This window comes from Meleagris gallopavo, chromosome 11, assembly GCF_905368555.1.
Source record: "Meleagris gallopavo chromosome 11, MGAL_WU_HG_1.1, whole genome shotgun sequence".
In the NCBI taxonomy this organism is placed as follows: Eukaryota; Metazoa; Chordata; class Aves; order Galliformes; family Phasianidae; genus Meleagris; species Meleagris gallopavo.
The window spans coordinates 18,725,545-18,745,841 of NC_139414.1; the positions used below are offsets into that span (position 1 = coordinate 18,725,545).

Consider the following 20,297-nt stretch of genomic DNA (forward strand, 5'->3'; position numbering starts at 1 on the left):
GTGATTTAAAGAAGAAAAGCTGTTTGAAAAACAAACGCTAATGTGCTCGCCAAGAATAAGGTATACAACTAGATTAATTCTCTATGGTGAGTAATTGAATTTATTGTACGTAATTAACGTGTAATTGAAAAATTCTGGAATTCAGGTGTTTAGCTCCAAAGAGAGAACAAACCCAGGTACGTTCGAATCATCGTTAGATTTTCAGACAAGCTATTCAAAAGCAGCAATAAAAGACCTCAGAAACTCATCTCAAAGATTAATTCCACCAAAACCTTTCCCATACAAACCAGAAGCATCCCAGGTTCAGTCTGAGGTTCCCAGCTCAGTGCTCGGCTGCAGTAACACTGCTGATGTAGCAGAAAGGTGCCAGGCATGGGCTGAAACGGCTGCAAGCAGAAAGAAAACCCCTGGTAATATCAGAAAGAATTAAAACATTTATTGGGCATAAATATATTACATATACACTACAGATACAGTTAAGTCTTACATACATAGTGTAGTATTTGCAAAATCTATACATTAAAATTGATATGGCAGTTTTAATACAATGCATATGAAATAGTCTAAAATTTACAATACGAGAAAACTTATGATTATTTATTTTTCTTAAAGTCGAAAAGCTTGGAATGTATGTTCCCATAGTGAGGTAAAAACTTTTTATTTCTTTTCAATTTAAAGAACTGTGCAAGGATAAGGTTCATACACATTCAGTTAGGGCACTTCTCAATCGTGACGCTGAATACTGAACTACCGTAGCCAACAAACAGGGTTAGAAAACATTTCAAGTTCATAAGGAAAAAGGCAGAACAATATAAAAACATCCCTCTCTATCCTTAAGGGCTACAAATATTTAGTGTTTCATTCTACCTTTTCTGTCTGTCCTTTCTTTGAGAGCAGAGAGAGCTCTCGGAGCCTGACGCTGTTGGCTCAGAACGGCAAACAGCCGTGTGGGGAAGCCAAGGCATCAGCAAACTGCAGGGATGGAAACCAAAACACAAATGGTTTATGATCCACAATGCTTTTCTTCTTCTTTTTTTTTTTGTTATGAATCCCAGTCAGATCACTATGGCAGAAGATACAAGCTGAAACAATGCCTAATCCACCTCATTAGGGGCTGTCCTACTCCTGGAGAACACCTTGGCCCAGGGCTGGGCTGGGTGTTGACGTGAGCATGACTGCAAGGGACCAAGACAGAAACACCTGAAGCCACACAGTTTGCTTTTCTCTACACTTCTGCTCGCTGCTTTTACTATCTTTATATTTCAAACTTTCAAAAAAAAATAAAAAATAAAAATTGATCAGATGATACAAAGTTTTTAAAAAATATATATTAAAGCAGTTTTCTTTTCCTAAAAAAAAAATAAAAATAAAAAAAAAAAGGTGGCAGGTTTGGGTTTTGTAGCAACGCTGCTGCAATAATGCTCCAAATATAAAAATGAGAATCTATTCAAACGTCCGGGCTTCCAAACTAGCAGTCATCTCACTGGTTTAAAAAATACACTCTTTCCCCCTCCACTGAAAACAGCTCTATATGCTTTGCTCACAGAACTACAGATGCAAAGTCACAAAGTTTCGTATCACAAATAAATTTAAATAAGATGTAAATAAATTTGACAAGCCATGACTTTGGCAAAATCAAAAAAATATATATATATTTAGCTCAATGCCATTAGTTTGCAAGGCTAAATTAAACTAATTATAGTCAATAACAAAATACAGAACATTTCTAATATTTGCTACATCTAGAGAGGCACACAGAATAATTCATTGATCTTAGCACTTTCTTTCCAGAGATGATTATGTTTTTGGATACATGTAAACGTTTGAATCACTGATAATGTGTTTTTTTTTTTTTTTTTTTGGCATTTAATGTAGTAGATGCTCCCATCTTCAAAAATGCAAGAAAATGTAAGAAGATTAATAATACTAGGAATGCTGCCAGGTAAAAAGTTGACCTAAAGAACAACAGTATAAAACAGACAAAAATGTAACATGCTACAGGGGGCAGGGAGGAGAATTAGTACATAAGTACACTTTTATTTTTTTATTTTTTATTTTTACAATAAATAAAAGATTGCACTGTAATTGGTATTTAAAGTACTGTATGCAGTATATAGTATAAATAAACCTAAAACAAAAATAATGTTGTTTTTTCCCCATTACTTTGGTTAAGGGAATATTATGCTAGTACAGGAATCTGAATCCTAAACAATGGAGACAGAGCACAAAATAGCTAGGACAAAAGCAAAACCAAGTAGCAAAAATATACAAAACCAATGGGCAGGGAAATACACTGTGTCTGTTGCACCCTTTTGGAATCTATTTGCACCTCCAGCTCACTTATGTCCCTGAGGTACTCGCACAATGTTGACTTAATATAAATAACCCAATGACTCAAGAGTTAAAAATCTATCTTGGTGGATTAAGATGTGTGCCAGGGAAGAGGCAGGCAGCAAGAGGGGGAACACTGCTTTATGAGCAAGGACTATACTTGTGTCTCTGTACTCCAGTCCCAATTTTGCAATGTACCAAGTATTTCCATTAGCCCTGTGTTAAGAACAACGTAGGCACCTACTCAAGGGACTTAAAATAAACAGATCCCATTTCTGATACCTCCAAAAAAGTTCTATAAAATTGATACCCCTCCAAAAACAAAAAGATCAACTGACAGTGATGCTTGCTTACGTTTAGTGTAAATCTCACCTAATTCAGTAGAGACAGTAAGCTATCACCAGCTCTAATTTAAATCAGACTGAACATAATAGAATTATATCTACTATTAGATTAGGAATAGTTACATACAGTGACAAACAGACAAGTTAAAGCAGCTTTTAAATAGCTGAACATGGGAATAGCTAACTATTGCACAATGCCCTCTTACTTAAAAGTACTGCAAGAAATCAAAATGGTAAAAAAAAAAGAATCTATAATGCTTCATAATTTATATGCAGTTTGGTTACTTGATTTCTTATGCAGGCAGTTTATAGTGTTGTAACTGTAAAAGTAACAGGTTTTTTAGACTGCAGGATATTGTTCCAATTTAAATGCACTAAACAGTTAAAATAACAATTTACTTTTTATCTTGAAAAAATACGGGGCAAATGGAGTGAATAATTCATAGGCAACATTGCTAATACTGTTCAATGGAAACCTGGTACTGTTAACTAACACTGTACTCTAATCTTACTGCTATACACGCTTGTGACTAATGTTTAGGAGAAAAAGAAGAAACAAAAAAACCTGACTTGATTAAAATTTCCTAAATAATAAGATACAATAAGAGACTGTGTAAGAACTTCAGTGAAAAAAATACAACAAACCAAACCATGATGACAAGGCAAATTGGTGACAGTTTCGAAACCGTGAAGAGAACAATCTTGCTTTTAGTATCTGGTTTGCTTGTTTCTCCAGTTTGACCACTTCCTAGTTTTGAATTTCAAAAAGGTGCATCAAAACACTGATTTATCTTTCTTCAAGCTAGAACTGTAAAAACAAGAGAAGTATATAAAATGTATGGTAGAACAAAAGGATTTCAAAAAGGAATATCTGAATAAATGTGTGGATTATAATGCGTAGCATTAGTTAAATTTGTATGTCAAACTTCCATTGAATTCTCTACTTCATAAAGAAGTATTGTAATATACAGGCGAATATAATTGACAAACTTGCAAAGCCAAGTACAATGAGGGCTGCAAACTGTTCATCAGTAGCAATCATGCTCTTTATCTTCGGATCATCTATGCTTCCCATTTCTCCCGCGAGCATGATCTCATTTTGCTGAAGCATAAAGGCAACGGATGGGCTGAAAGGTCCACTAAGTTCCTGTGAGGTATCTGAGCACCGGCGGCACACACAGACGCGAAACCGATAGTCCGTGTTGACTTGAAGGCCTGAGATTTGGAATGTGGTCTCATCTCCCTTGTACACCTACGAGACAGAACAGTTACATGTAAAAAGCAGAACGAACCCCACTTTTTTTTTTTGTTCATAGCATAAGGACAACTTTCAGAAGCACCCTGTGAAATATTTGTTGAGTGAAGAATGAGGGTAAATAACTCGTTCTCATAGGGCTCTGAAAGGATTCTGCATTCCACATAAAGCCACAAGTTGTGACAGAGTGGAACGCAGCAAGGATTTGGGCAAGGAAGACAGGTCAGGTCTGGCAGGGCCTCAAAGGAAGGCTCTCCTCCCCCAGGTCGAGGCAGGCTTCAGAAACACAGCAGCCTGTAGAGGCTGGGAGCAGAGGTGTCCGACTTCAAGAAGTCTCCATACGCAGCGCTCAGCAGACTGAGCACACTCTAGGGCAGGCAAGACTTCAGACAAAATGCCGTACACAAGAGGTGCACATCTCTCATGGGTGTGATAAGCAGCACAAATGTATTTCTGTACTGTTAAGACGTGACTATATGCCCAATACATTTAAGGCATGAGAACCACTTTTAGCCCCAGAATGAAAAAAATCTGCAAGCTGAAGTTATTGCAAGACATTCACTGCACAGTCAGGAAATCAGAAACAAATATTATTTTTATGTACGTTCCTCACACTTCTCTCAAGAGTCAGCGATTATGCCAGAAATTGCACTTTCAGAATTCTGGAAATAATAAAAGCTTAGTAAGATATATAAAGCTCCTCTTGGTTGCATTGCATTTGGTTCTTCAATAATCCAAATCAGCCATGTGTTTATGCTAATTGAATGGAGGTAACATATGACTCACAGCATGAGTCACAGTATGAGAAAGAGAAATAACTGAACAGCTAAGAGACCGTTCTGAGACTTAAATGGAAAGAGACCACTGGAAACATTTACGAACTCTGAAAACAAACAACCGGTCAACAATTTATGTAAGGCAGGGCTGTTGAAATAAAAAGCAACGTGTCACAAAGTGTTTGTACCTCCTGGAGAAGAAATCTGAACTTCGGACGGTCCTTTGCTCATTTAACTCCTCACAGTGGGAGGAGAGAAGAGAGCATCTCTGCCTCCTGAGAGTAAGAGCTCTGGCTGAGAGCAGTGGAAGGAGCAAAATTAAAGCTGAGCAGACACATCACTTCCTGGGTGTTGCCCCAGAGAAAGGAGAAGAAGAAAAAATCCAAATAGGAGACTATTAGCCCAGCTAAACGCCACCTGAAGAACGCAACCTCCCTGCCTGTTCTTACCCCTGAGACTCATCTCTCAGTCAGGAAGGCAATCTGATTGCTTCAGAAGTACCAGCACAAAAGATGAAGGTTTTCCTTTCATTCATTTTCTCCCTTCTAAAACTTCCCCACTTTTTCCAAATACAGTTTGAATGATAGTGACTGAGCTTTCAGACTAAGCACAACTCTGCTAACACTGCTGCCTTGGAACCTCTGCTCATCTTTGCAAAGCCACTGAAAAGCAAGCTATTAAATTATAGTAACACATCACAGATAAAAACAATTACCAGCCCACAGACATAACCTGAAGGTTGAAACACCTGCTTGCAAAGAAGGTCCTCTCACCAAGACATTCCCTGCATCTATTTTCCAGCTGCAATCCCATTTCCAGTAGCCCCAGTTGTGGCAACTGTCCTCCATCTGCTCCATCATCAATGTCACACCTTGTAAAGACCAGCTAGGATTCTTCTACTTCAGGGAATCACCTCACTCCCATCTCTTTACACTTTGAGAAGTCATAACCCAAAGCATCCATCCTACATCACAGCAGTAAGCAGTGCATATTACTGGGTGCTGTTATCATCCATTTCAAAATGGATCCCCATGGAAGCTCTACAGGCCTTTGCCACAAATTAATTCCTTTGCCACCAACATCACCACTTCTAAAACAAACCAAAAGTAAAATCCAAATTGTTTTAATAGAAAATTAACCACCCAAACTTCGTAAATTACATTTCACTGATACGTAGAGATGGGATACATCTTTGTACTGAGAACACTTAACCAGTATTTCTTGTTCTGCTGGGTGGTGAGAACTGGTGTAACTGGAAGTGTCTATGGGTAGCTAATCTAAAACCTGTATCTCCAATACAGCCAAACAGAGGTGGCCACTCAATTGAGAAAAGCCAGACAGTCCAGTGAGAGAACAGTGCATCTTTAAAGAAAGTCTGAACAGCAGTGAAAAGTACATTGAATACATGAGTGAGCACTCCATGATGATAAAGACAAAACATTTCCTCTGCTAGAGCTAGGAAGGTGGTGGCAATTGCTCTGCTGTCAGTGCTTTGGGGGCTGTTTGGCACCGGAGGAGCTGTGTCTCTTCTCAGCAACAGGCAAACAATATTTGGGCTTAAAGAGCACCCACTTCTGAGAGCAGCCTGAGCCCTTCACAGCTGGCTGCAGGAGCACCCTGAGTGCCCCGTGGCAGCAGTCACTGCCTGCTGTGCTGCCTGCTCAATTTGTCTGCCTTGGTTTCTCCAGGAGCATAGGAAGCCAAGGCAGGATGTCCTCAGCACAAAGTGCATGCTTGGCTGTAAGCACTTACACTCTGCACAGACTTTACATGAAGAACAGAAAAAAACCTGATAACTATGTGTAAGGCTTTTGAACTTGCTAAACAAATATTAAACCAAATTCAACTGTATAAAGAAGGATATATATTTTTAAGTGTAGCACAGTATGCTTTGGTAGCCAACAAGTTAAAGAACCCATCCAATTTATCACTTTTACTCCTAGAAATAGTTTTCTGTTTAGGCACCTGAGAATATAATAAAAACATGATGAGCTTTTTGGCTTGCTCCCTCAGTGAAAATATCATCACAAGTAATAAACTGCTGCCGAAGCCCCTTTTGGCATTTGATACTACTGATCAAAACAGACAGCTCAGAGAATTCCTGCAGGCAAACATTTCTCAGTTTCACAGATGTCATTATATAATTCCCAAAAGCTTCAATCTTTTCTCAACGATAAAAAAATGTCAGCCACGACTGCTCTATAAGCAATGCACTGGAAAGCATAAGCTCCTCCCAGCCCCTCACACTGACTCAAGGTTACATCCATGCAAAGCTGGAGACAATTCTGCCACGATGGAATGCTAAGTTCTAACTGAATAAGCTCTGTTAGGTAGAATTGCATGAGACAAAACACAAATCTCAGCCAGCAGCTCCTGGAGTTTGCAGTGGTTTCCTTCCTCAGTTGTAAACAAGGAACATCTGATTTCCTAAAAGGAACTGTAATGCTCTATGGCTTTGCTATTTGATAAATCCAAACAGATAAAAAATACAAATACACAAAAAGGAACATATCACTCAGGAAACAGGGAAAGGAATATCTGCTTTTTTAACACGCTTTTTAGGTAGCCAAACTACTATCTGTTTAGCTCCTGCACATCAAATTCTTCAGACAGCACTCAGTAGAGATACATTTGCAATGCACTTTCCCAGAAGAAGGCAGGGATTGCTACCGAGCCAAAAGAAATGGCATTTAGGCACTTCAATGTAACCCTCCCTAGGTCAAATAGTGGAGGAAGTGTGTGTTGTGGGATGCAGAGAGCTCCATGGGGCTACAGGTGGAGGAGGCAGCTCAGGGGAGATGATCTAGAGAGAAACTGTAGCTGTACCCAAAAGCATGTCAGGGGCTACTGCTGCAGCAGGGGAAAGTGAAATTGCTTTAGCATTTCCTACTTTATATGTGAACAAAAATAATTATTTTATGTAATGTGAATGCATTTCTACAATACAAATGAAGCACAATACAGTGAGCTCCTCCTAGGCGTTCTTAGATCTCTCAAGAGCATCCCTTCTGTAAATGGATATAGAAGAACATTGCATTTTGTATTTTCTGAAGGGCTTTTGAGCAAATAACTGGATCAAGATAAGTAGCATAAAATTATTCCAGAAACAGTAACTGAGTGTTTGAACTGTGCAGCTCGGGTGATGAACTGTGTGAGCTTCCTTACTGAGTCCAATAGACTTCATGGTCAACACCATTCCACTGTGTGCACATTTGTTCTCCAGTCAGGAGATACAGTCATGTTTTCAAATGTCAGACAACTGCCATGAAAAAGTTCCAGCTCAGTTTTCTCAATGACAGAATTTTTCTTTTCCAAACTTACTGGAATGAAAAGACTCAAATCCACTATGTCAAACATATTCTTGTCAATAAAACACAGTCACACTAGTTAAAATACATAAGAACAGTATGAATGCAAAGCCAGTATTGCAAGAGGCAAATTGACATTTTCCTACTATGTCTGTTGAAATAACAACATCTTTGTAAAATGTCCTGGGGGAGAAATACAGATCTCTCTCTCTCTCTCTCTCTCTCTCTCTCAAATATTCTCTCATCTCATAACAAAAAATAGATTCATATATATCATCATCTTGATTTCTGTTTTGCACAGTCACTGTTACAGATGGTAATGCTTTCGAATTAAATTAGTTTGTTCTACTCCAGGAGATACCTGCATATGAACTCACACTCATGAGCTTTCACTCATTACAATGCTAAACAATTAGTGCTTTGAGATAAAATGAAGACTGCTTTTTTCCAACTATTAGCTATATTCGACTCAAGTAAAGAAATGGGGAGCAGACACAGAGATGCGGCTCCATGGATTTTGAACACATCTCCCTAGTTAAATCCTCTTAAAGTCTTGCCTTAAGTGGTTGCCTTGAAATTGCCACAAATAAAGTGATCTGACTATTGACAGGATTACACACAGTGAAAAAGCTTTGTGTTCGTTAGCCAAAATGCTTCAATTTGGGGGTAATTTCTGAAGTGAATTTTTGTTCTGCGAAACTCTTCTCATCGACGTTTGATCTGATGTAAAACACATCACAGAACAAGAGCCAGAACTGTGCCCTAGAGGATGAATGAAAGTGAAAGAGATTGAGGACGAGCAACCCTAAACATGAAATGAAGTGCTGCACAGCTGCTGAACAGCCTGTCGAGTTTATGTATTTTATATACTCATACCACCATTTCTTGACTGCAAAGATTAAACCATCATCTAACTTAAAGGAACATGAAGCCACGCTCAATTCTCCCCAAGGATGGTCAGAACATATTAAGCACTGCAGCTTCCTAAAGCTGCACACAGAGACTGTATGTTTAGGCTATTCTGTCAATTGAGCAACAGCAGAATGGGTCCATGTAATCCACTTATCATGGACATTAAGAAGCCATCACAGTGAACAGAGGTAAATTACCTACACAGAGATGATAATATTTCCCCTCAAATTAACAGGTTTATGAATCTTTAGCACCCACATGAATTATCTTGTATTTATGCTTGTGTTATTTTAGATAATCCATTAATTTGCAGTAGCACTCAAAAACAGACTGAAGAGAAGTAAAGGTATAGTTGCAAGAAAACTAACACCTTACTTCTAAGAATTCAATTAAGGCTTAATATATCTAATTCCCTCATTCGGTCACATGAATCCATAAAACAATGGAAGAAAGGACGGGGAAAAGACAGGGCACAGATGAAGTGCACTGCAAATAACAAAGCTAGAGGTGTGAGAGGTGAAATAAAAGATTTAGCTATGAATGAGTTCCATTTCAGATGTGCCGGGGACATGTTCATTTGTGATCTCCAGTCAGTACAGACAACTGCAGAAGGATCAACCATATTTCAGGTGCAGTAAAGCCCACAACCCCTGTGGGGCACCAGATATACAGCTGTCACACACTCGTGCATCTAAACTCTAGAGAGGAACATGATGGCTGAAGAAAGCAATTTAAAGTTGTCTGAGTGAAATCTGTGATACAAGGTCTTGAAGGCTGCCCTGAAAATCCAGGAACTGATCTAGTGGATCAGGAAGATAATCCACCTGGTTCATCTCCTCTTTGGACAGCTAGCACCAACCAGTTCAGAAGCAAACATAGAATGGCACTTTCTAAAGGTGAGCTCAGCTGGAAATAGTAACCAGCTCTGGAGGGAGCATAAATCACTCCAGCGAAATAACAATGTTCTGTATATTCCCCTGGGGTGAAAACAAGCTACTACAGCTCTTGATTTTGACTCAGTCTTTACCAAAGTTCACCTGACGCATCACCATAGGGTGTAATTCAATACAGAAGAAAGAAACAACACAGAATGTTCCAAAACATTTCCATTATATAACCAATTGAGCACTATAATCGAGACCACTTTCCTACCTGCTTATATTCAGATTCTCTTCCAACCAGTACTTGCAGAACATAACCAACAGGATCGCCCTTCATGGGTGGGACCATTTCCCAGGTAATTTCACAGGCATTTCCTTCCAACTGCGTTACCCGAGGAGCTACAATAAAGATGAATATGCTAGCATTTAATATAAAGACTGCATTGAAATGTCACTTCTATTTAATAAAACACTTATGAAATAAGAACTTCAAAAGAGAACGTCAGGACATCGCAGGGTTTAATAGCACAATCTCTATCATATTTATGTAGCCAAAAATCAAATTACCATCACAAGGAGATAAAAGTAAAACTGGGACTGAATTTATAAGTCTCTCAAAAGTCCAATTTATTTCAGGACAGTCTTGCCTGATTTAAGCTGTTCTGGATTCTTGTAGAACAGTAGTACTGAGACAGAAAATTGAGTGAAATTCAGAGGTGATTAACATGATTTTAATAAATTTACTGTAAAATGAAGGTGAGATGTTTGAGGTACCTCTCACCTGTCAGTCATGAACCCCTAAATAGGGGAGTGAATGTGATGAAAACTTTGAACTTTTAAGATCTAATCGCAATGACAGGCACTGAACTTTCCAAAGCAGAAGCCAACTCACAAATTACACTGGCATTAATAAAAGCAGCAATTTCACGAAGTTCTGAGCAAACACTGCAGCAGAGGAGATGGTCTGCATATTCCTGCCATGCTCTAAGGCAGCTGGCTACATGCCATTGAAAGAGTACTGTACCAAACATTTCATTCAGGAAAAATGAAAGGAGAAACGTCAGTAGAGAAGTTAAATGATCCACATTAGAAATTAATTCATGCCTGGGAAGCAAAAGTACAAGGATTATTTTAAATACATGGGCTCGCATCTAATACCAAGCTGAGATGATCAGACCTGGTATTCTTATAGTGCTTAGACTAGAAGTCTAAGAAACTCCATTTGTCATCTGTCAAAATGCCCTCCCTGTAAATGGATCTCTTGCTAGCTGAAAGCAACAAGATGTCATATGACGCCTGACAGCATGCTAACAGGTGAGCTGAGCGTGTTTATGTATTCAAATCAGCATCTGCCGGTGGAAGGCATCAAAACAACCACAACAGCCATCAGGCTCTTCCACTGTGCTCAAAAGCACCTGACCAAAACGTGAAACTGGGAGAAACACTGGTGCTAAACACTTCACCAAGTGGTTAACGAGTGCACGTGCAAGGACACGAGCTTGTTAAAGGAGATACAGATTCCCAAGCCATGAAAACAGACAACAGGAGACCCTATCAAGGAAACAACTGATGCTGCGGCTGCATATATTACACGAGTTTCAGACTAATTTGCCACCACCCAAGAGGAACACATGAATCATACGCGGGCCCAGATGTAATCAATATCCATTTGCTTCTCTTCGTACATCTGCTGGTGTTGAGAGATTGCTAATAGATGCCTCCATCTCAGCTGACAACAACGTTCTCAATTATTTTCCTTCCTCCTTCCACTCTATTACATGCAGATTTTTCTCTGACACACAACTGTCATTATTTTAGGGTCAACTGAGTAATTAGGACATTTTACAGGAAGACAAACATCTGCTTCCGATCGATGGAGAATAAAGTTTATGACAAACATTTCTTTGAATAGCTCCAAACATGGGAAGGAATCAACACAATTCTGTCAGCTGGCTGCCTCAACAGACCTCTTCTTCCTATAGAATCACTTTCTTGCAGTAGTTTTCCCTAACACAACTTTTGTTGTTCCACTTTTCTCTGTTACAGTCAGTGTTTTGTCATGTGCCCGTGGTCCCATCCCACACACAGCCCAGTACTGTGCTCTATCCTAATGGCTTGACATTCAGCCCTCAGTATGAGTCACGTTTAACAGGGACTCAGTGCTCAGGCAGGCAAGAAGTCCATGAAACAAAATCTTAAGCGAGATCTGAACTTACCCAAATGGATTTCTATCCATCAGAATGGCAATGTGATTGCAGCACGTGCCTGTGCTACCCTTACCCAGTTGGCAGCTACAAGTGATGGCAGCAGTAATTTAGGCTCAGCATGTGCTACAGTCAGTCTGCTTCATCCTGCACAAGCTTTCTTTGCTGGGTGGTATGGCTTACACCAGGACAGTTGTGCAAGAGAGTGGATCAGCATAATCCACCATTGGGTAGGTGTAATTTACAATTGAACACCAAACAGATACAGCAATCTTCTTCCAGAAACAGCATGGAAACATATGCCAAAAGGCAAGAGAAAAAAGCAAGGTGTAATCGAAGGTGGGATCCTCACATATGCTGACTTCAGCGTAGGGAAGCCAGTCTCCTGATGCTCTCCCTGCACGCGAGGGCACTGTCCTTCCTGAGAGCAATTCAGAGCAGCCAGCCCAGGGACCAGAGGCATTACACCCTGGCAGTGTTTTTCCCACTCTAAATCTTGAATGGCGTCAAAATCACCAAAGCCAGATTTCAAATAGAATGGAACAAATGATACCTCTCTGGCAGACTAAGCAGTGTTATTTCTCACAGGAAGCAGTACTGCTTGACATATGAGTGTAAGCACACAGAAAAAGAAGGTCAGCGCAGCATCTGATTTCAGCTTAGCTGACAACAAATACATCAAATCCGCTCCCTTCATAATATTTCTTCTTGGAAGAAGGAACAGAACTACTCAGGGCAGAATTCACACATTATAAAACTTTATTTAATTAGCCCTTTTGTTCTTCTAGCAGAACACACGCTAAGTGAGATAACGAATCTGATGTTTCATCCATGTGAGACACTGTTATTAACTTTATAAATTAAAGGAAAAATAAACTCGGAACTGCTTAGCTGATCATCACCTACACAACTTGAAACAGCACGCAGCTTTACTAACACTGAGGTTGGTATGTACACATACATACTGCAGCTGTTATTTCCCCCTCATGAAGCGTTGCAGTAATTCAGAGCAATGCTCTGGAAAACTCAGCAGCAGCATTTTAACAGTTGCTGTATAACAACACTGGTAGGTGTAACATTTATGCTGTTTACATGAACATTTTGGTGATAACTTTGCTTCCCACTATCAAGTAATTTAACTATTCACAGACACACAGAAGCAACAGTCATCATTCTTTTGCATTACTGCCTACCTATGTTAATATTTACAAACTGACTGCACTTATCTTACTTAAGAAGTTATGTTACTTATAAGTAAAAATACTACATACCTTTGATTGCAGGTGGGACTGACTTAGTTGTGCAGAAGGTACATATTTCTGAGAAAGGTCCCTCCCCAGCATCATTGACAGCCTGTATTCTAAATGAGTAACAGGTGGACTCTGTCAGCCTTTGTATCTTGTACGTATGACTTGGTCCCCTGTAAATTGGAATAAACCTGGAAACAATGAAAATGAGAATACAGAATTACATGGGAGTGGCAGAAACATGTAAGTTTATTACATTTATCAGTTCAACACATGCATGTTGTGAAAACTGGCACAACATACTTTGCAAAGCACTGAAAGAACATTGTCCCTTCTGCAACTAATACTTACCTTGCAAAATGATTACATGAATTATCCAAAAACACCTCTGTCAATGCACTTCTGCTACCTAGTAATCAAAATGGGTTCAACTCATGTTTTGCACTGAGTGTGCTGCTAGTACAAAAGTATGTTTAGAACAGGATTAATTTGACTTTATTCACACACCAAGACCCACAGTTGAGATCCTACTCCCATCTGTGCCATCTTAATCCACAGTAACCATTTAAATCAGAGCATAAGGGCTGTATTTAATGTATTTCACTTTGAGGGCTTTACACCCTGAAGACAGCCCAACAGTGGAGACAGAACAAGATTCAGAGAGCACAGATCATGGAATATGAGTGAAAAGGAAGAGAGAAGAGAAAGCGTGGTTACAGGGAGGGGGAGATGCAGGATGGAAAGAAGATGGGGTTTAGGGGCAGTGGGGGATGCCCGTAATGACACGGATCTGCTTGAAAGCATGCTGAGAAGAAGAAGAAGACATGACAGAAGGAAGTGATTCCCAAAATATTCCCGTTGACAAGACCAAGTGCCAGCACATACAATCACACCCAACAATATTATGCAGGAAAAAAAAAATCAATTGAAAGAAAAAAAGAAAAAAAAGAAAAAAAGTTCAGGTTGCAAGAGAGAATCCAACTTCTACATTCAATCGCTCTGCTCAAATAAATGCTTTTCAGTAATGGCCATGTGTTAGCCAGCAATTTCTAACTGAGATGCTGACCCCACAGGTGCTGAGCAGAATGGGGACGAGGGTAAATAGAAGGAAGCACTCATCACTTGGCCTCGGCCGGTTCTTCCTGGGGACAGTTCTGAATCTGGAGAACACAGCGTTACCCACACAGGGTAACACACAGCTTTTGATGTACACTTATTCAAATACCTTAACTATTTCAGCTGATTTGAAATCCCCAGGAAGCCAACAAAGTGTTTTTGACCTCCCGATCTAGATGCTTAGCTTTACTCTGGGTAATAACTCCTGATCCCTTTGGCTTTGTGTGAGATACAAGGCACAACCAATCTGAGCATTTCAAAGAAACTGGGTCTGCCATTAGCTCTCAGGGACAGAAATCAATTCAGATTACGTTATGATTGAAACCCTCACAAGAACAAACAGAGATCAAAAGTCGTCTGTAATAAAGGAAATGTTCAGGTAATTTAAATTGCTGAGAATGTACTTTGAGGACTGATGTGACTTACTACCTCCAGCAAGTCCTAGAGAGCCCCTCACCCTGATTAAAAATCAAAGAGCTGTGCTCATGAGCTCTTAAGAGCACATTTTAAAGTTGAATTCCAAAGATAAACTTTTCCCAACCTTAGGCTTATGCAGCTTTATGCTTGCTATCCTGTGATAACCTTTCTGAGGTTCACATAAGCAGCACTGGAAAGTTGCAAAAGACTGCACCCTGCACTCAAGCCAGATCTCTGGGGATCTCTGCATGACGAACAAGCCCCTTATGTAGGCCAGCAGTACTTAGGGGCACCAGAGAGCACCGAATAGCAAAAAAGCAGCAATGCAGTGTTTTAGACAACTGCTCTTTCTGTAACCAATTGCAGAACTGGGTAAGCATAGGAGGCTAAATATACTTCACCAGCTAACAGTTCTGCACACAGTCTGGACTTATAATGCAGTTGCTAGACATACTTATAGAGTGAATACCAATGAATGCTAGCTTTTAAATTACAGCTTTGCCTCTTGAACACAAGCAAGGTTTCATAACACTGACAAAGCCATCTGGCAAAGTTCTTCTGCTCCTCATGCCATTTGGGGATTGGAATAGTATTCCCATCCAGTTTCCATCTCTACTTCTTTTTACTTCCATCTCTCTATCTCAAGAACTGCTTGTAATGAAAGCAGAAAGCATTAGAGAAAAGCTTGCATCCACATTCAGCACACAGGACTGCATTGAAAGCACACTTAAATCCGAAATTCAATCATCTTTGAAGAAAGATGGCTTCCAATTTTGGAAGAAGAAAGGCTGATTAATAAGTCATTCAAACTTATTTGCTGTTAGGCTTTACCCTGACAACAGCATCTGAAGAATGCAAATCATGAAGTAAGAAATACAATGCAGATGAAACATTTTAACTTTAAAATACCACATATATAAATATATAACAATAACAATATTTTTCTATGATCATCACAGATACTCTGTACTTCTCCAGAGATATTTCTGTTATTTAATAAAATACGACAGCTTCCATTTGATGGAGATGGGTATAGAACTGGAACAACACATCCTCCATGTTGTCACTACTGCAATGCCTGGATAAATTAACAATTATGTAAAGACACAATTTGTCCATCTGATTGCAAGTTCATATTATTGCAAGTTGATTTTTTAAATCTAAAGATACCTTTAAGTACACTTTTAGAGTTCCATATACTTTGCCTTCTTGCAGAGTCTGGCATGGCTCAATGTGCTTCATACAAGACCTGTTCCACACCTTTTCTTAAGAACAAGCCAGCTTGGAGCTGCAAGGAGTTCATGTCTTATATACAGACAGGGCTGAAAGGTGAACTGGGCTTGAGAACTGATAGAAGCAGGGCAGCCTTGTACTGGATTCATTCCCTAGCTGCTCCAACATTATGTCAAAGCAGTTGCACTGGCAAAACTGTGGGGACAGTATGGGAATACCAGAGGTTGAAACAACCCAAAAGCATTCCTATTCCTATATAGGAATGTCCTTAAAGAAATGCTTTGCGCTTTGGATCCTATTTTTTTTGACACTCATTCCTTTCAAGAGAGAAACAAAACCAAAACATACTTGAGTGCATCTCAGACAAGACATTGTAATTCCCTAACCCCTGCCTGCACAGACCACCCATGTGAATCCCCATGCATGCTGATAGCACCTATACATTTTTGTTTCTGAACGGTTTGCCCAGCCCAATTTGAAAGGCAATGGGCTGCACGTTTTACTCTGATATGTTGTCTTTGAGAAAAGACTACTTGTGTGGGCTACCTGTGCTTTCAATGTAGTTTTGTTGATGTTGTTTGTTTAATATGTATTTTTAATATGTAGTAATATGTATTTTTTTTAAATTAAAGTGAACCTGTAGGGTCAGAGTTTAATATGATGCAATATTGCCTCTCCTCCCCACTAAGGTAACAGCATGAACTGAAAATCATCTCGAGGGAGCACAACATCCCCCAGAGAACCTCACTTCCACTTGAGTGATCCCAACTCTCTCTCCCAGACATTCTTATGTCAGTCACGGATCATTCATTTACTTACACAGCCTGGAAAAGAGAGAACACAATGTCCTAGAATGACTGTTTGGGAGACACCACTGCTGTTAGTTTTTCATCAATACCTTCTTATTCACCATGAAGATCTTCTTGGAAATGTTTTACATGTCAGAGCTTTTCTGTTTCCTCCACTTCAGCCACTTTCAGTGAAGCAGAGGATTATGAACATACTTGCTGCTCTACCTTCATTCATTAGTACTCAGCACGTTTTAATCAGCAGGTTACCTTTCAGAGCCTCTCGCTTTGTGTATATTTTAGTAACGCAATTGTCTTTGCAACAAATTAATTTGAAAGCAAATGTAACATGCAGTGCTAAGATAGACAGCAATCCGGAGCCTGGAACAAGGGCTACAAGGGAATGATTCTCTTTCTGCCTCCCGCAGCACTGCAGTGATCTGACACACTTTTGTGTCGGGAAATCATTAATCCACCGCAGGTCTGACCTGATGACCTGAGGCTTTTGTGCAGTGCACCTGGGCAGCTGCACAGTTAGAAAGCAAAGCACATGAATTTCACCAATCAGCACACCTTTTAATGTTGCTATTGCAGTGTGCCTGTTATCTGCACAATTATAGCCCCCTCCGACTTTTTTTTTAGACTGTGCCTCTATTTTCTCTAAAGAAGGTGATCAAGCACTCACTGATTTATGCCATTTCTTCCCCAGCTAGCAGTTCCCTACACTGTGCAGCAGCACCCTGGAAAGCAAAGCTTCAAAACAAAAATATGTAATTCACTCCCAACACAGGGAACACTCAGTTCTAAAGCCAAACAAAGCCAGGCAGCCCCACTGCTGGTACAGCCCTGGGAGCTCTACCTTGAGGATGGACTGGGCATGCTGGACCCACTGATCTGAAGATGTATTTTCTAGAAGATATCTTTAGGAAACCTTATCACATAAGCTTGTTCATGACAACGTTTAGAAACCCACCTCCTCACAACAGCAGCCATGTAGCTTCTGTTTACAGGCATAACAACAGGAGATGATGTTTCTTTGCTTGTACTTAGAAAAGCAAAACTAACCGGAGAGGAAAAAGGCAGAACAAGAAGTGCTAGCAGTTAAGTGGAGAGAGTTTTGTTTTCTTTGCCTAATTACTTAGCATGTCTAGCCTGTGGGTAAGGAGCACTTGCACCCAGAAATTGATTTTCAGTTTGCTTCTCCTAGATCATCCTTTCATCTGCTACCGAATTTGAGTAAACCACATTTACCATGGTCACCTGTCAGATCTCCAGAATTACGGAGAATGGAGATGCCTTGATATACAGAAGCTCCCAGCTAGCAAGAAAAACTAATTTTTTAGAAGGATGAGTTACCATCCTTTCCCTTGAAGTTCATGCCGCTGAGGGCAGCTGGAATTTACAGCCCACCACACTGTACAAGCAGCATACAGAGAGCATGGGAAACCTGAACTAAAGCCTCAGGATTGTACTCTTCCCAATAGACTACCAGAGAGGAAAAACCTACAGGCATTTTGTGTTTGCTTCCCTTTTTGGTCCCCTTTTGGACTGCAGACCCATGTAATCATTCAGACTTTCTGGATGCTGACAAAGAGAGGTTCCACACAGAGTCCATCAATTCTATTGCTTACACCAGACATAGAACAGGCACATCATAAAGAAGACAACCAAACACTTTGAAAATCAACTTCAAGGATGAGCAAGAGATGGAGAAAAAGCTTTAATTCTGAATGATTCCTGAGGGGAAAAATAAGCAACAGTAACATCTCAGCAGTGTCTGGGCACATTCAGGAGGAATGGAAGGCAGATCAACCAAGCACACAATGTGATTCTTGTGTGCAACTACACTGGAGGCCAAGGAACAGAGAGACAGGACAATACTGAGCACACTGTAATGTGAATTTATAGCATTTCAGTGAAGGATTTGGGAGAAGTTACAGAGAGCACCCAACTGCCTGCCAAAAGTCAAGAAGAACCAATGACTAAAGCAGCTACTGATACTATAGTTTGCAATGGCAATGTGATAAAAACAAGATATAAACAGGAGTAGGCTTCATAAAGCTAAAACCAAAACAGAACAAAACACCGATCAAGCAGTAACAAATTAATGCTCTTATAGTCACACACATCTTTATCTCTCTTGTGCAGCATTACAGTCCGCTTTATTAATATGGCAGCATCTAACAGTTTCTATGAACCTTAAAATGAATCTCATTCAGCACAGCATGTTCAGAGCTATCCACAGCCGTGACAGTCTCAGCCATTTGGTTTGGCAAAGCTTGCTAAGGGAGCAAGGCATCCTGTCTGCTTTACAGCTTCAGCAAAACAAAGCTGGCACCTACAGATGGAGAAGTGGCCCAAATGCTCCTCACTGTAAGCAGAACCCCATGACCACTCTGGGTACTAACCCAGTCATTACTGTGAAATTCCCACCAAAACTGTTCTTTAAACAAACATACTGAAAAGCATCCCACTCTGTGCCTCGTTAGGATTCATAAGATCACATAACATATCCCAAACACTTAACACGTTTTTCTTATACCCCACTCTCTCAAAAAGTGATCGCTATTTATTTTTTTTAAGAACTGCATGCCCTTAAATGGAAAATTCCTATAGTTTAACAAAGCATTTTAGACTAATATACGTACACAAACCAAATTTCACATGTTACACAGGGTAATATGACTACTATCATACACTAACCAGTGATACATGGTCACAACTCGCTTATTCAGCAAATTGCCATAACAAAAGTAATTACAGTGTAGAAGACCAGTAAATACCATCTAACAATCCAATTCCAAAAGAAGACTTAGGAAGAATAGACAATGATCCTTCATTGATATTTTAAAAGAATATCTTCAAGTTGCCTCTCACCCAACCACCAATGATTCTCTTAAACTATTAATTTCCATATTTTTCTTTATATGCCTGCGCACATAGGAAAATCACAGGACTAATCTCAAGTGCAAGATAACATTTATCTAAGAGAAACACAAGCAACGCAGTAAATGACCCACATCTAACATAGTTGCCAATTCTCTCTTTCAGACTAGATATCACAAGTGTTTTAAGACACTAAGTGGTATAGTTACTTGTAGAACAACTAAAGACTAATTAACAGTACAGAAAAAAATATTCAAAAGCATTACTGTTAATTAGGTTCATTTGTTTCACTTGGAGAAGAAAACGGTGTGACTCGATTAACGTGATTTTCTTGATGTTACAACAGTTAGGAATGCTGGTTTATTTAAAAAACACTAAAATTTTATCATCCTCTCTACATAAAGGTCAACTGCTTTCAATTAGCGTTCCCATGTGTTGTGCTTTCTAGAAACAGACCTTTCGTCTCCAATTAATGCTACACATAATTGAAAGGACAAGAGAGATTAATTTGATCTGCCTGGATGTCACACACCAAGGCACAAGGCAGGTGCATTTCTGATACGTGCTTCTTTTCAAGCCCCGACATTAATCAGTGTCAG

The 20,297-nt window shown here is 39.7% G+C and overlaps 1 protein-coding gene across 2 annotated transcripts in view; it reads right to left on the reverse strand.

The window, feature by feature from the left end:
• Window positions 1-414: 414 nt before the first annotated feature.
• The window catches only part of FNDC3B (fibronectin type III domain containing 3B), a 148,522-nt gene continuing 128,639 nt past the window's right edge, over window positions 415-20,297 (reverse strand). For both annotated transcript variants that reach the window (XM_085232852.1, XM_031554994.2), the window contains 3 exons: window positions 13,283-13,449; window positions 10,079-10,206; window positions 415-3,927 (listed from right to left, as the gene is read on the reverse strand). In XM_085232852.1, the coding sequence (XP_085088978.1) occupies window positions 3,616-3,927; window positions 10,079-10,206; window positions 13,283-13,449 (607 nt within the window). In that variant the 3' untranslated portion in view covers window positions 415-3,615. The remainder of the gene's footprint in view (window positions 3,928-10,078; window positions 10,207-13,282; window positions 13,450-20,297) is intronic.